This window comes from Salmo salar, chromosome ssa25 (assembly GCF_905237065.1).
Source record: "Salmo salar chromosome ssa25, Ssal_v3.1, whole genome shotgun sequence".
In the NCBI taxonomy this organism is placed as follows: Eukaryota; Metazoa; Chordata; class Actinopteri; order Salmoniformes; family Salmonidae; genus Salmo; species Salmo salar.
In genome coordinates this window covers 41,061,273-41,073,461 of record NC_059466.1, presented here as the reverse complement: position 1 = coordinate 41,073,461, position 12,189 = coordinate 41,061,273, and the positions used below count along the sequence as shown (strand labels likewise).

Genomic DNA, 12,189 nt, shown 5'->3' with positions numbered 1-12,189 from the left:
TTTCGGTGAAAGCACATTTTGCAATATTCTCAGTAGATAGCCCGGCATCACAGGGCTAGCTATTTAGACACCCAGCAGGTTTAGCACTCATCAAAGTCAGATTTAATATAAGAAAAATGTTATTACCTTTGTTGTCTTCGTCAGAATGCACTCCCAGGACTTCTACTTCAATAACAAATGTTGGTTTGGTCCAAAATAATCCATCGTTATATCCAAACAGCGGCGTTTTGTTCGTGCGTTCTAGACACTATCCTAAAGGGTAAATAAGGGTGACGAGCATGGCGCAATTCGTGACAAAAGAATTCTAAATATTCCATTACCGTACTTCGAAGCATGTCAACCGCTGTTTAAAATCCATTTTTATGCAATTTTTCTCATAAAAAAGCGATAATATTCCGACCGGGAATCTGCGTTTAGATAAACAGACAAAGGAAAAGAAAGCATTCGGTCGAAGCGGGCACACGCCTAAGCCCATAGTACTCTGAGTGGCCACTTGCCAAAAGTGATAAAGTGTTTCAGCCAGAGCCTGCCTCGATATCGTTCAACTTTTTCCCGGGCTCTGAGACCCTATGGAAGACGTAGGAAGTGTCACGTTATTGCACAGATCCTGAGTCTTCAATAAAAAGAGCCAAGATGAAACACTACTGCTCAGACAGGCCACTTCCTGCTTGAAATCTTCTCAGGTTTTGGCCTGCCATAGGAGTTCTGTTATACTCACAGACACCATTCAAACAGTTTTAGAAACTTTAGGGTGTTTTCTATCCAAAGCCAATAATTATATGCATATTCTAGTTACTGGGCAGGAGTAGTAACCAGATTAAATCGGGTACGTTTTTTATCCAGCCGTGTCAATACTGCCCCCTAGCCCTAACAGGTTAACAAATCAAAATGTATATTTGAGATTCTTCAAATAGCCACCTTTGCCTTTATGACAGCTTTTCACACTCTTGGCATTCTCTCAACTAGCTCCACCTGGAATGCTTTTCCAACAGTCTTGAAGGAGTTCCCACATATGCTGAGCACTTGTTGGCTGCTTTTCCTTCACTCTGCGGTCCAACTCATCCCAAACCATCTCAATTGGGTTGAGGTCGGGTGATTGTGGAGGCCAGGTCATCTGATGCAGCACTCCATCACTCTCCTTCTTGGTCAAATAGCCCTTACACTGCCTGGAGGTGTGGTGAGTCATTGTCCTGTTGAAAAACAAATGATAGTCCCACTAAGCGCAAACCAGATGGGATGGCATATCGCTACAGAATACTGTGGTAGCCATGCTGATTAAGTGTGCCTTGTATTCTAAATAAATCACTGACAGTGTCACCAGCAAAGCACCCCCACATCATCACACCTCTTCCTCCATGCTTCACAGTGAGAACCACACGTGCGGAGATCACCCGTTCACCTACTCTGTGTCTCACAAAGACATGGCGGTTGGAACCAAAAATCTCAAATTTGGATTCATCAGTCCAAAGGACAGATTTCCACCGCTCTAATGTCCATTGCTCGTGTTTCTTGGTGCAAGCAAGTCTCTTCTTCTTTTTGTGTCCTTTAGTAGTGTGTAGTGGGTTTCTTTGCAACAATTCGACAATGAAGGCCTGATTCACGTAGTCTCCTCTGAACAGTTGATGTTGAGATGTGTCTGTTACTTGAACTCTGTGAAGCATTTATTTGGGCTGTAATTTCTGAGGCTGGTAACTAATGAATTTATCCTCTGCAGCAGAGGTAAATCTGGGTCTTCCTTTCCTGTGGCGGTCCTCATGAGAGCCAGTTTCCTCGTAGCGCTTGATGGTTTTTGCGACTGCACTTTTGACTGACCTTCATGTCTTAAAGTAATAATGGACTGTTGTTTCTCTTTGTTTATTTGAGCTGTTCTTGCCATAATATGGACTTGGTATTTTACCAAATAGGGCTATCTTCTGTATACCACCCATACCTTGTCACAACACAACTGATTGGCTCAAACGCATTAACAAGGAAAGAAATTCCACAAATTAACTTTTAACAAAGCACACCTGTTAATTGAAATGCATTCCAGGTGACTACCTCATTAAGCTGGTTGAGAGAATGCCAAGAGTGTGCAAAGCTGTCATCAAGGCAAAGGGTGGCTACTTTGAAGCATCTCAAAATAAAATACATTTTTATTTGTCTTCACTATTATTCAACAATGTAGACATATTAAGAAAATTAAGAAAAACCCTTGAATGAGTAGGTGTAACCACATTTTTGACTGGTACAGTACATACATACATACTTACATACATACATGTATGTATCTCCTGAGTGGCCAGCTGTCTAAGGCACTGTATCTCAGTGCTAGAGGGGTCACTACAGACCCTGGTTCGATTCCGGTATGTATCCCAACCGGCCGTGATTGAGAGTCCCATAGGGCGGCGCACAATTAGCCCAGCGTCGTCCGGGTTAGGGTTTGCCCGGGGAAGGCTGTCGTTGTAAATAAGAATTTGTTCTTAACTGACTTGCCTAGTTAAATAAAGGTTAAATAAATAAAATAAAAATACGTACAGACCAACAAACATGCATGCATACATACATACATATTGTATTTCTCTCTCTCCCCTCCCAGGTCGTGTAGGCACGCCCCATTTCATGGCCCCAGAGGTGGTGAAGAGGGAACCGTATGGTAAGCCTGTAGATGTGTGGGGCTGTGGAGTCATCCTGTTCATCCTGCTGTCTGGCTGCCTGCCATTCTACGGTACCAAGGAACGCCTGTTTGAAACCATCTGCAGGGGAAAATACAAGGTAGTAGTTGATTTACAAAACGCCAATAACTCTGCTCAGTGTACCTACAGTATGGTATTAGTAGCCTTATCCTGAAAGTGTGTGTGTGTGTGTGTGTGTGTGTGTGTGTGTGTGTCCAGCTGAACCCCAGGCATTGGGGACATATCTCAGAGAGTGCTAAGGACCTGGTGAGACGGATGCTCATGCTGGACCCTGCAGAGAGAATCACTGTCTACGAGGCACTCAACCACCCCTGGCTCAAGGTACATACACACACATATATATATATATATACACACACACATATATATATATATACACACACACATATATACATATACACACATATATATATATACATATACACACACACACACACACACACACACACACAAAAACACACTTTCTTCAACCACCCCTGGATCAAGGTAGACACACACAAAACACACACACATAATGACTTGGGCTAGTGAAAGGCTAGTAAAGTGAGAGAGTGTGTGTGTGTGTGTGTGTTGATCAGGAGAGAGACCGTTATGCCTATAAGATCCACCTGCTAGAGACGGTGGAACAGCTGAGGAAGTTCAATGCCAGGAGAAAGCTCAAGGTAAGCTCCCCAAATTCTAGTTGGAATGACAATATGAGTGTTATTTTTTAGGAACGTTTGGTGCTAAAATGGAGGATGGTTTATCTAACTGTCTGTGTCTGTCTCAGGGAGCAGTACTGGCAGCAGTCTCCAGTCACAAGTTTAACTCCTTTTATGGAGACCCACCAGAGGAGATGCCTGACTTCTCTGAAGACCCCACATCCTCAGGTAGAAGGAACACACACACACACTGACACACACACACTGACACACATACACATACATAAACAAATACACACCTACACACAACAATTACCTAAATGACCTCAACTAACCGGTGCCCCCACACATTGACTCTGTACCGGTACCCCCTGTATATAGCCTCTCTATTGTTATTTTACTGCTGCTATTTAATTATTTGTTACTTTTATTTATTTTCTTTTTTTTGTATTTTTCTTAAAACTGCATTGTTGTAAGTAAGCATTCCACTGTAAGGTCTACACCTGTTGTATTCGAGGGCATGTGACAATTAAGTTTGATTTTATTTTTGTCTAGTGACCTAACTCTTACACAGGTTTCTCAACCTTCAGTCCTGGAGAGCTACTGTACTGGGCCTGCAGACTTTTGTTCCAGCCCATCAGTAATACACCTGATTTTAAAAAATCTATAAATCATTGTCTCTAGACTGAAGAACATGATTGGTTGATCATTTAAATAAGGTGCGTTACATCAGGAGTGGAGTCTAACCTCTCACACAGTACTGGTGTTATTTTAGTCAATTCAGCATCTCAGAAACCTTTGGGTGGTCTGCACAGTTAACTCAGGAAATGTTTCAGGGAATGTTTTCAGGGAATGTTTTCAGTGAATGTTTTCAGGGAATGTTTTCAGAGAATGTTTCAGGGAATGTTTTCAGGGAATGTTTTCAGGGAATGTTTTCAGAGAATGTTTTCAGGGAATGTTTTCAGGGAATTTTTCAGGGAATGTTTCAGGGAATGTTTTCAGAGAATGTTTCAGAGAATGTTTTCAGGGAATGTTTCAGGGAATGTTTTCAGAGAATGTTTTCAGGGAATGTTTTCAGGGAATGTTTTCATAGAATGTTTCAGTAAATGTTTTCAGGGAATGTTTTCAGGGAATGATTTCAGAGAATGTTTCAGCCACGACTCCAGTTCTTATTTACCATTTTTGTGTGTTAATGCTGCCATGGTGATAGGACTACTAGTAGCAGAACGTAGGTATCCCTCCTCTAGGTATATACTCCTCTGTGTGTCTGTTCTCGAACTGTCTGTGTTGTCCCTAGTTCTCTAGCAGTCAACTCTGAGATAGTTCTCTAGCAGTCAACTCTGAGATAGTTCTCTAACAGTCAACTCTTAGATAGTTCTCTAGCAGTCAACACTTAGATAGTTCTCTAGCAGTCAACTCTTAGTTCTCTAGCAGTCAACTCTTAGTTATTTAGCAGTCAACTCTTAGATTGTTCTCTAGCAGTCAACTCTGAGATAGTTCTCTAGCAGTCAACTCTGAGATAGTTCTCTAGCTGTCAACTCTTAGATAGTTCTCTAGCAGTCAACTCTTAGTTATCTAGCAGTCAGTTCTTAGATAGTTCTCTAGCAGTCAACTCTGAGATAGTTCTCTAGCTGTCAACTCTTAGATAGTTCTCTAGCAGTCAACTCTTGGGTAGTTCTCTAACAGTCAACTCTTAGATAGTTCTCTAACAGTCAACTCTTAGATAGTTCTCTAACAGTCAACTCTGAGATAGTTCTCTAGCAGTCAACTCTGAGATAGTTCTCTAGCAGTCAACTCTTGGATAGTTCTCTAACAGTCAACTCTTAGTTAGTTATCTAACAGTCAACTCTTAGATAGTTCTCTAGCAGTCAAATTCTGCTAGTTCTCTAGCAGTCAACTCTTAGATAGTTCTCTAGCAGTCAACTCTTAGATAGTTCTCTAGCAGTCAACTCTTAGTTCTCTAGCAGTCAACTATTGGATAGTTCTCTAACAGTCAACTCTTAGTTAGTTATCTAACAGTCAACTCTTAGATAGTTCTCTAGCAGTCAAATCTGAGATAGTTCTCTAGCAGTCAACTCTAAGATAGTTCTCTAGCAGTCAAATCTGAGATAGTTCTCTAGCAGTCAACTCTTAGATAGTTCTCTAGCAGTCAGTTCTTAGATAGTTCTCTAGCAGTCAACTCTTAGATAGTTCTCTAGCAGTCAGTTCTTAGATAGTTCTCTAGCAGTCAACTCTTAGATAGTTCTCTAGCAGTCAACTCTGAAATAGTTCTCTAGCAGTCAACTCTGAGATAGTTCTCTAGCTGTCAACTCTTAGATAGTTCTCTAGCAGTCAACTCTTGGATAGTTCTCTAACAGCCAACTCTTAGTTAGTTCTCTAACAGTCAACTCTTAGATAGTTCTTCAGCAGTCAACTCTTAGATAGTTCTCTAGCAGTCAACTCTTAGATAGTTTTCTAGCAGTCAACTCTGAGATAGTTCTTTAGCAGGCAACTCTTAGATAGTTCTCTTGCAGGCAACTCTTAGATAGTTCTCTAGCAGTCAACTCTTGGATAGTTCTCTAGCAGTCAACTCTTGGATTGTTCTCTAGCAGTCAACTCTAAGATAGTTCTCTAGCAGTCAACTCTAAGATAGTTCTCTAGCAGTCAACTCTTAGATAGTTCTCTAGCAGTCAACTCTTAGATAGTTCTCTAGCAGTCAACTCTTAGATAGTTCTCTAGCAGTCAACTCTTAGATAGTTCTCTAGCAGTCAACTCTTAGATAGTTCTCTAGCAGTCAACTCTAAGATAGTTCTCTAGCAGTCAACTCTTAGATAGTTCTCTAGCAGTCAACTCTTAGATAGTTCTCTAGCAGTCAACTCTTCGTTATCTAGCAGTCAACTCTTAGATAGTTCTCTAGCAGTCAAATCTGAGATAGTTCTCTAGCAGTCAACTCTTAGTTATCTAGCAGTCAACTCTAAGATAGTTCTCTAGCAGTCAAATCTGAGATAGTTCTCCAGCAGTCAACTCTGAGATAGTGCTCTAGCAGTCAGTTCTTAGATAGTTCTCTAGCAGTCAACTCTGAGATAGTTCTCTAGCAGTCAGTTCTTAGATAGTTCTCAAGCAGTCAACTCTTAGATAGTTCTCTAGCAGTCAACTCTGAGATAGTTCTTAGATAGTTCTCTTGCAGTCAACTCTTAGATAGTTCTCTAGCAGTCAACTCTTAGTTATCTAGCAGTCAACTCTTAGATAGTTCTCTAGCAGTCAAATCTGAGATAGTTCTCTAGCGGTCAGTTCTTAGATAGTTCTCTAGCAGTCAACTCTTAGATAGTTCTCTAGCAGTCAAATCTGAGATAGTTCTCTAGCAGTCAACTCTTAGATAGTTCTCAAGCAGTCAACTCTTAGATAGTTCTCTTGCAGTCAACTCTTAGATAGTTCTCTAGCAGTCAACTCTTAGTTATATAGCAGTCATCTCTTAGATAGTTCTCCAGCAGTCAACTCTTAGTTATCTAGCAGTCAACTCTGAGATAGTTCTCTAGCAGTCAACTCTTAAATAGTTCTCTAGCAGTCAACTGAGATAGGTCTCTAACAGTCAACTGAGATAGGTCTCCAGCAGTCAACTGAGATAGTTCTCTAACAGTCAACTGAGATAGGTCTCTAACAGTCAACTGAGATAGGTCTCTAACAGTCAACTGAGATAGGTCTCTAACAGTCAACTGAGATAGGTCTCTAACAGTCATCTCTTAGATAGTTCTCTAGCAGTCAACTGAGATAGGTCTCTAACAGTCAACTGAGCTAGTTCTCTAACAGTCAACTGAGATAGGTCTCTAACAGTCAACTGAGATAGTTCTCTAACAATCAACTGAGATAGGTCTCTAACAGTCAACTGAGATAGTTCTCTAACAGTCATCTCTTAGATAGTTCTCTAGCAGTCAACTGAGATAGGTCTCTAACAGTCATCTCTTAGATAGTTCTCTAACAGTCAACTGAGATAGTTCTCTAACAGTCATCTCTTAGATAGTTCTTAACAGTCAACTGAGATAGGTCTCTAACAGTCAACTGAGATAGGTCTCTAACAGTCAACTGAGATAGGTCTCTAACAGTCAACTGAGATAGGTCTCTAACAGTCAACTGAGATAGGTCTCTAACAGTCAACTGAGATAGGTCTCTAACAGTCAACTGAGATAGGTCTCTAACAGTCAACTGAGATAGGTCTCTAACAGTCAACTGAGATAGTTCTCTAACAGTCAACTGAGATAGGTCTCTAACAGTCAACTGAGATAGGTCTCTAACAGTCAACTGAGATAGGTCTCTAACAGTCAACTGAGATAGGTCTCTAGCAGTCACCTCTTAGATAGGTCTCTAACAGTCAACTGAGATAGGTCTCTAACAGTCATCTCTGAGATCCTGCCTACAGTATGTGTGCTTTGTGATTTGTGCATTTGTTGTTTTATTATTATTTGTATTATTTGTCCCTTTAGCTGTTTCATATTCATTGTATTCTCTTTTGTTCCACTGTTGTGTTGCATACATAACTGACGTGTGTGTGTGTGTGTGTGTGTGTGTGTGTGTGTGTGTGTGTGTGTGTGTGTCTGTACAGGGGCTGTGTCTCAGGTGCTGGACAGCCTGGAGGAGATCCATGCGTTGACAGACTGCAGTGAGAAAGATATAGACTTCCTACACAGTGTCTTTCAAGACGAGCATCTACACACACTACTAGACGTGAGTAGATACACACACACACACACACACACACACATACAGTATACACATGTTACTTGAGAGGACTGCAAACACAACACAACTCACACAGAATGAGACAAACACATACTAAGACAGAAATACTATTCAGGCCACTAAAATTGAAGTCAGAAAGAAAGTTTCCCTTGCGAAAGAGAAAAAATTTTAAAAATAGTGTTGTTTCTGTCATTAGATGCCTCTCAATCTGTCATTAGATGCCTCTCAATCTGTCATTAGATGCCTCTCAATCTGTCATTAGATGCCTCTCTATCTGTCATTGGATGCCTCTCTATCTGTCATTAGATGCCTCTCAATCTGTCATTAGATGCCTCTATCTGTCATTAGATGCCTCTCTATCTGTCATTAGATGCTACTCTATCTGTCATTAGATGCCTCTATCTGTCATTAGATGCTACTCTATCTGTCATTAGATGCTACTCTATCTGTCATTAGATGCTACTCTATCTGTCATTAGATTCTACTCTATCTGTCATTAGATGCCTCTCTATCTGTCATTAGATGCTACTCTATCTGTCATTAGATGCCTCTCTATCTGTCATTAGATGCTACTCTATCTGTCATTAGATGCCTCTCTATCTGTCATTAGATGCTACTCTATATGTCATTAGATTCTACTCTATCTGTCATTAGATGCCTCTCTATCTGTCATTAGATGCCTCTCTATCTGTCATTAGATGCCTCTCTATCTGTCATTAGATGCTACTCTATCTGTCATTAGATGCCTCTCTATCTGTCATTAGATGCTACTCTATCTGTCATTAGATGCCTCTCTATCTGTCATTAGATGCTACTCTATATGTCATTAGATTCTACTCTATCTGTCATTAGATGCCTCTCTATCTGTCATTAGATGCCTCTCAATCTGTCATTAGATGCCTCTCTATCTGTCATTAGATGCCTCTCTATCTGTCATTAGATGCCTCTCTATCTGTCATTAGATGCCTCTCTATCTGTCATTAGATGCCTCTCTATCTGTCATTAGATGCCTCTCTATCTGTCATTAGATGCCTCTCTATCTGTCATTAGATGCTACTCTATCTGTCATTAGATGCTACTCTATCTGTCATTAGATGCTACTCTATCTGTCATTAGATTCTACTCTATCTGTCATTAGATGCCTCTCTATCTGTCATTAGATGCCACTCTATCTGTCATTAGATGCTACTCTATCTGTCATTAGATGCCTCTCTATCTGTCATTAGATGCCTCTCTATCTGTCATTAGATGCTACTCTATCTGTCATTAGATGCCTCTCTATCTGTCATTAGATGCCTCTCTATCTGTCATTAGATGCTACTCTATCTGTCATTAGATGCTACTCTATCTGTCATTAGATGCCTCTCTATCTGTCATTAGATGCTACTCTATCTGTCATTAGATGCTACTCTATCTGTCATTAGATGCCTCTCTATCTGTCATTAGATGCTACTCTATCTGTCATTAGATGCTACTCTATCTGTCATTAGATGCCTCTCTATCTGTCATTAGATGCCTCTCTATCTGTCATTAGATGCCTCTCTATCTGTCATTAGATGCTACTCTATCTGTCATTAGATGCTACTCTATCTGTCATTAGATGCTACTCTATCTGTCATTAGATGCTACTCTATATGTCATTAGATTCTACTCTGTCTGTCATTAGATGCCTCTCTATCTGTCATTAGATGCTACTCTATCTGTCATTAGATGCTACTCTATCTGTCATTAGATGCTACTCTATCTGTCATTAGATGCTACTCTATCTGTCATTAGATGCTACTCTATCTGTCATTAGATGCTACTCTATCTGTCATTAGATGCTACTCTATCTGTCATTAGATGCTACTCTGTCTGTCATTAGATTTCTGTCTGCCTCTGTCTGCCTCTGTCTGTCTGTCTCTGTCTGCCTCTGTCTCTGTCTCCCTCTGTCTGCCTCTGTCTTTGTCTGCCTATGCCTCTGTCTGCCTATGCCTCTGTCTGCCTCTTGCTCTGTGTCCCCCTGTTTCTGTCTGCCTACGTCTACCTCTGTCTCTGTGTGCCCCTGTTTCTGCCTGCCTCTTTCTGCCTCTGGCTCTGTGTGCTCTTGCCTATGTCTGCCTCTGTCTCTATACGCCTCTGTCTCTCTCTGTCTGCCTCTGTCTGCCTCTGTCTGCCCCCCACTTTGTCTGCCTCTGTGTCTGTCTGCCTCTGTCTTCCTCTGTCTGCTTCTGGCTTTGTCTGCCTCTGCCTCTGTCTGCCTCTGTCTCTGTTTGCCTCTATCTGCCTCTGTCTGCCTCTGTCTCTGTCTGCTTCTGGCTTTGTCTGACTCTGCCTCTGTCTGCCTCTGTCTGCCTCATGTCTCTGTCTGCCTCTGTCTGCCTCATGTCTCTGTCTGCCTCTGTCTCTGTTTGCCTCTGTGTCTGTCTGCCTCTGTCTTCCTCTGTCTGCTTCTGGCTTTGTCTGCCTCTGCCTCTGTCTGCCTCTGTCTGCCTCTGTCTCTGTCTGCCTCTGTCTGCTTCTGGCTTTGTCTGACTCTGCCTCTGTATGCCTCTGTCTGCCTCATGTCTCTGTATGCCTCTGGCTCTCACACACTTAAGGCTCCATTCCAATACGCTAACTCCCTTCTGTCTGTAGGTCCTAGCTGACTACATTAATGGCTCAATTCCATTACGCTATAGGTGGGAGAAAGATTGTGCAAACATCATTGAGTTGAAGTTGATTTATAACCATATTGCCATGTTGTTATTACAGAAAGAGAGGTGGTGTATACAGTAGATAGTTGACTCTCTCTGTCTGTGTCTGTTTCTATCTCTCTCTCTCTCTCTCTCTCTCTCTCTCTCTCTCTGTCTGTCCCTCTCTGTCTGTCTGTCTGTCTGTCTGTCCGTCCGTCTGTCTGTCTGTCTGTCTGTCTGTCTGTCTGTCTGTCTGTCTGTCTGTCTGTCTGTCTGTCTGTCTGTCTGTCTGTCTGTCTGTCTGTCTGTCTGTCTGTCTGTCTGTCTGTCTGTCTGTCTGTCTGTCTGTCTGTCTCTCCCCTCACTCTCTCTCTCTGTCTCTCTCTCCCCTCACTCTCTCTCTCTGTCTCTCTCTCCCCTCACTCTCTCTCTCTTTCTTGCTCCTCTAACAATCATACAGTCTCTCTCCTCTAACAATCATACAGTCTCTCTCCTCTAACAATCATACAGTCTCTCTCCTCTAACAATCATACAGTCTCTCTCCTCTAACAATCATACAGTCTCTCTCCTCTAACAATCATACAGTCTCTCTCCCTCTAACAATCATACAGTCTCTCCTCTAACAATCATACAGTCTCTCTCCTCTAACAATCATACAGTCTCTCTCCTCTAACAATCATACAGTCTCTCTCCTCTAACAATCATACAGTCTCTCTCCTCTAACAATCATACAGTCTCTCTCCTCTAACAATCATAGAGTCTCTCCCCCTCTAACAATCATACAGTCTCTCTCCTCTAACAATCATACAGTCTCTCTCCTCTAACAATCATACAGTCTCTCTCCTCTAACAATCATAGAGTCTCTCCCCCTCTAACAATCATACAGTCTCTCTCCCTCTAACAATCATACAGTCTCTCTCCTCTAACAATCATACAGTCTCTCTCCTCTAACAATCATACAGTCTCTCTCCTCTAACAATCATACAGTCTCTCTCCTCTAACAATCATACAGTCTCTCTCCTCTAACAATCATACAGTCTCTCCCCCTCTAACAATCATACAGTCTCTCTCCTCTAACAATCATACAGTCTCTCTCCTCTAACAATCATACAGTCTCTCTCCTCTAACAATCATAGAGTCTCTCCCCCTCTAACAATCATACAGTCTCTCTCCTCTAACAATCATACAGTCTCTCCCCCTCTAACAATCATACAGTCTCTCTCCTCTAACAATCATAGAGTCTCTCCCCCTCTAACAATCATACAGTCTCTCTCCTCTAACAATCATACAGTCTCTCTCCTCTAACAATCATACAGTCTCTCCCCTCTAACAATCATACAGTCTCTCTCCTCTAACAATCATAGAGTCTCTCCCCCTCTAACAATCATACATATTCTAATAACATATTGTCTGTCCCCTGCCTCCCGTCTCGCTCTCTCCATTTCAATCTCTCACTCTCCAGTACTGTCTCTCTCTCTCTCTCTTTATTTTTTTTCTCTCTCTCTC

General features: G+C 41.7%; 1 protein-coding gene across 19 annotated transcripts in view; it reads left to right on the top strand.

Annotated features, from left to right (window-relative positions):
• Nucleotides 1-12,189, top strand: part of LOC106586786 (peripheral plasma membrane protein CASK) — a 231,170-nt gene that overhangs the window by 164,299 nt on the left and 54,682 nt on the right. For 8 of the 19 annotated variants that reach the window (XM_014174421.2, XM_014174419.2, XM_014174428.2 and 5 more), the window contains 6 exons: nucleotides 2,579-2,757; nucleotides 2,874-2,996; nucleotides 3,254-3,337; nucleotides 3,445-3,544; nucleotides 4,527-4,544; nucleotides 7,893-8,014. In XM_014174421.2, the coding sequence (XP_014029896.1) occupies nucleotides 2,579-2,757; nucleotides 2,874-2,996; nucleotides 3,254-3,337; nucleotides 3,445-3,544; nucleotides 4,527-4,544; nucleotides 7,893-8,014 (626 nt within the window). The remainder of the gene's footprint in view (nucleotides 1-2,578; nucleotides 2,758-2,873; nucleotides 2,997-3,253; nucleotides 3,338-3,444; nucleotides 3,545-4,526; nucleotides 4,545-7,892; nucleotides 8,015-12,189) is intronic. The other 11 variants (XM_014174420.2, XM_014174433.2, XM_014174430.2 and 8 more) reach the window with 3 other exon arrangements.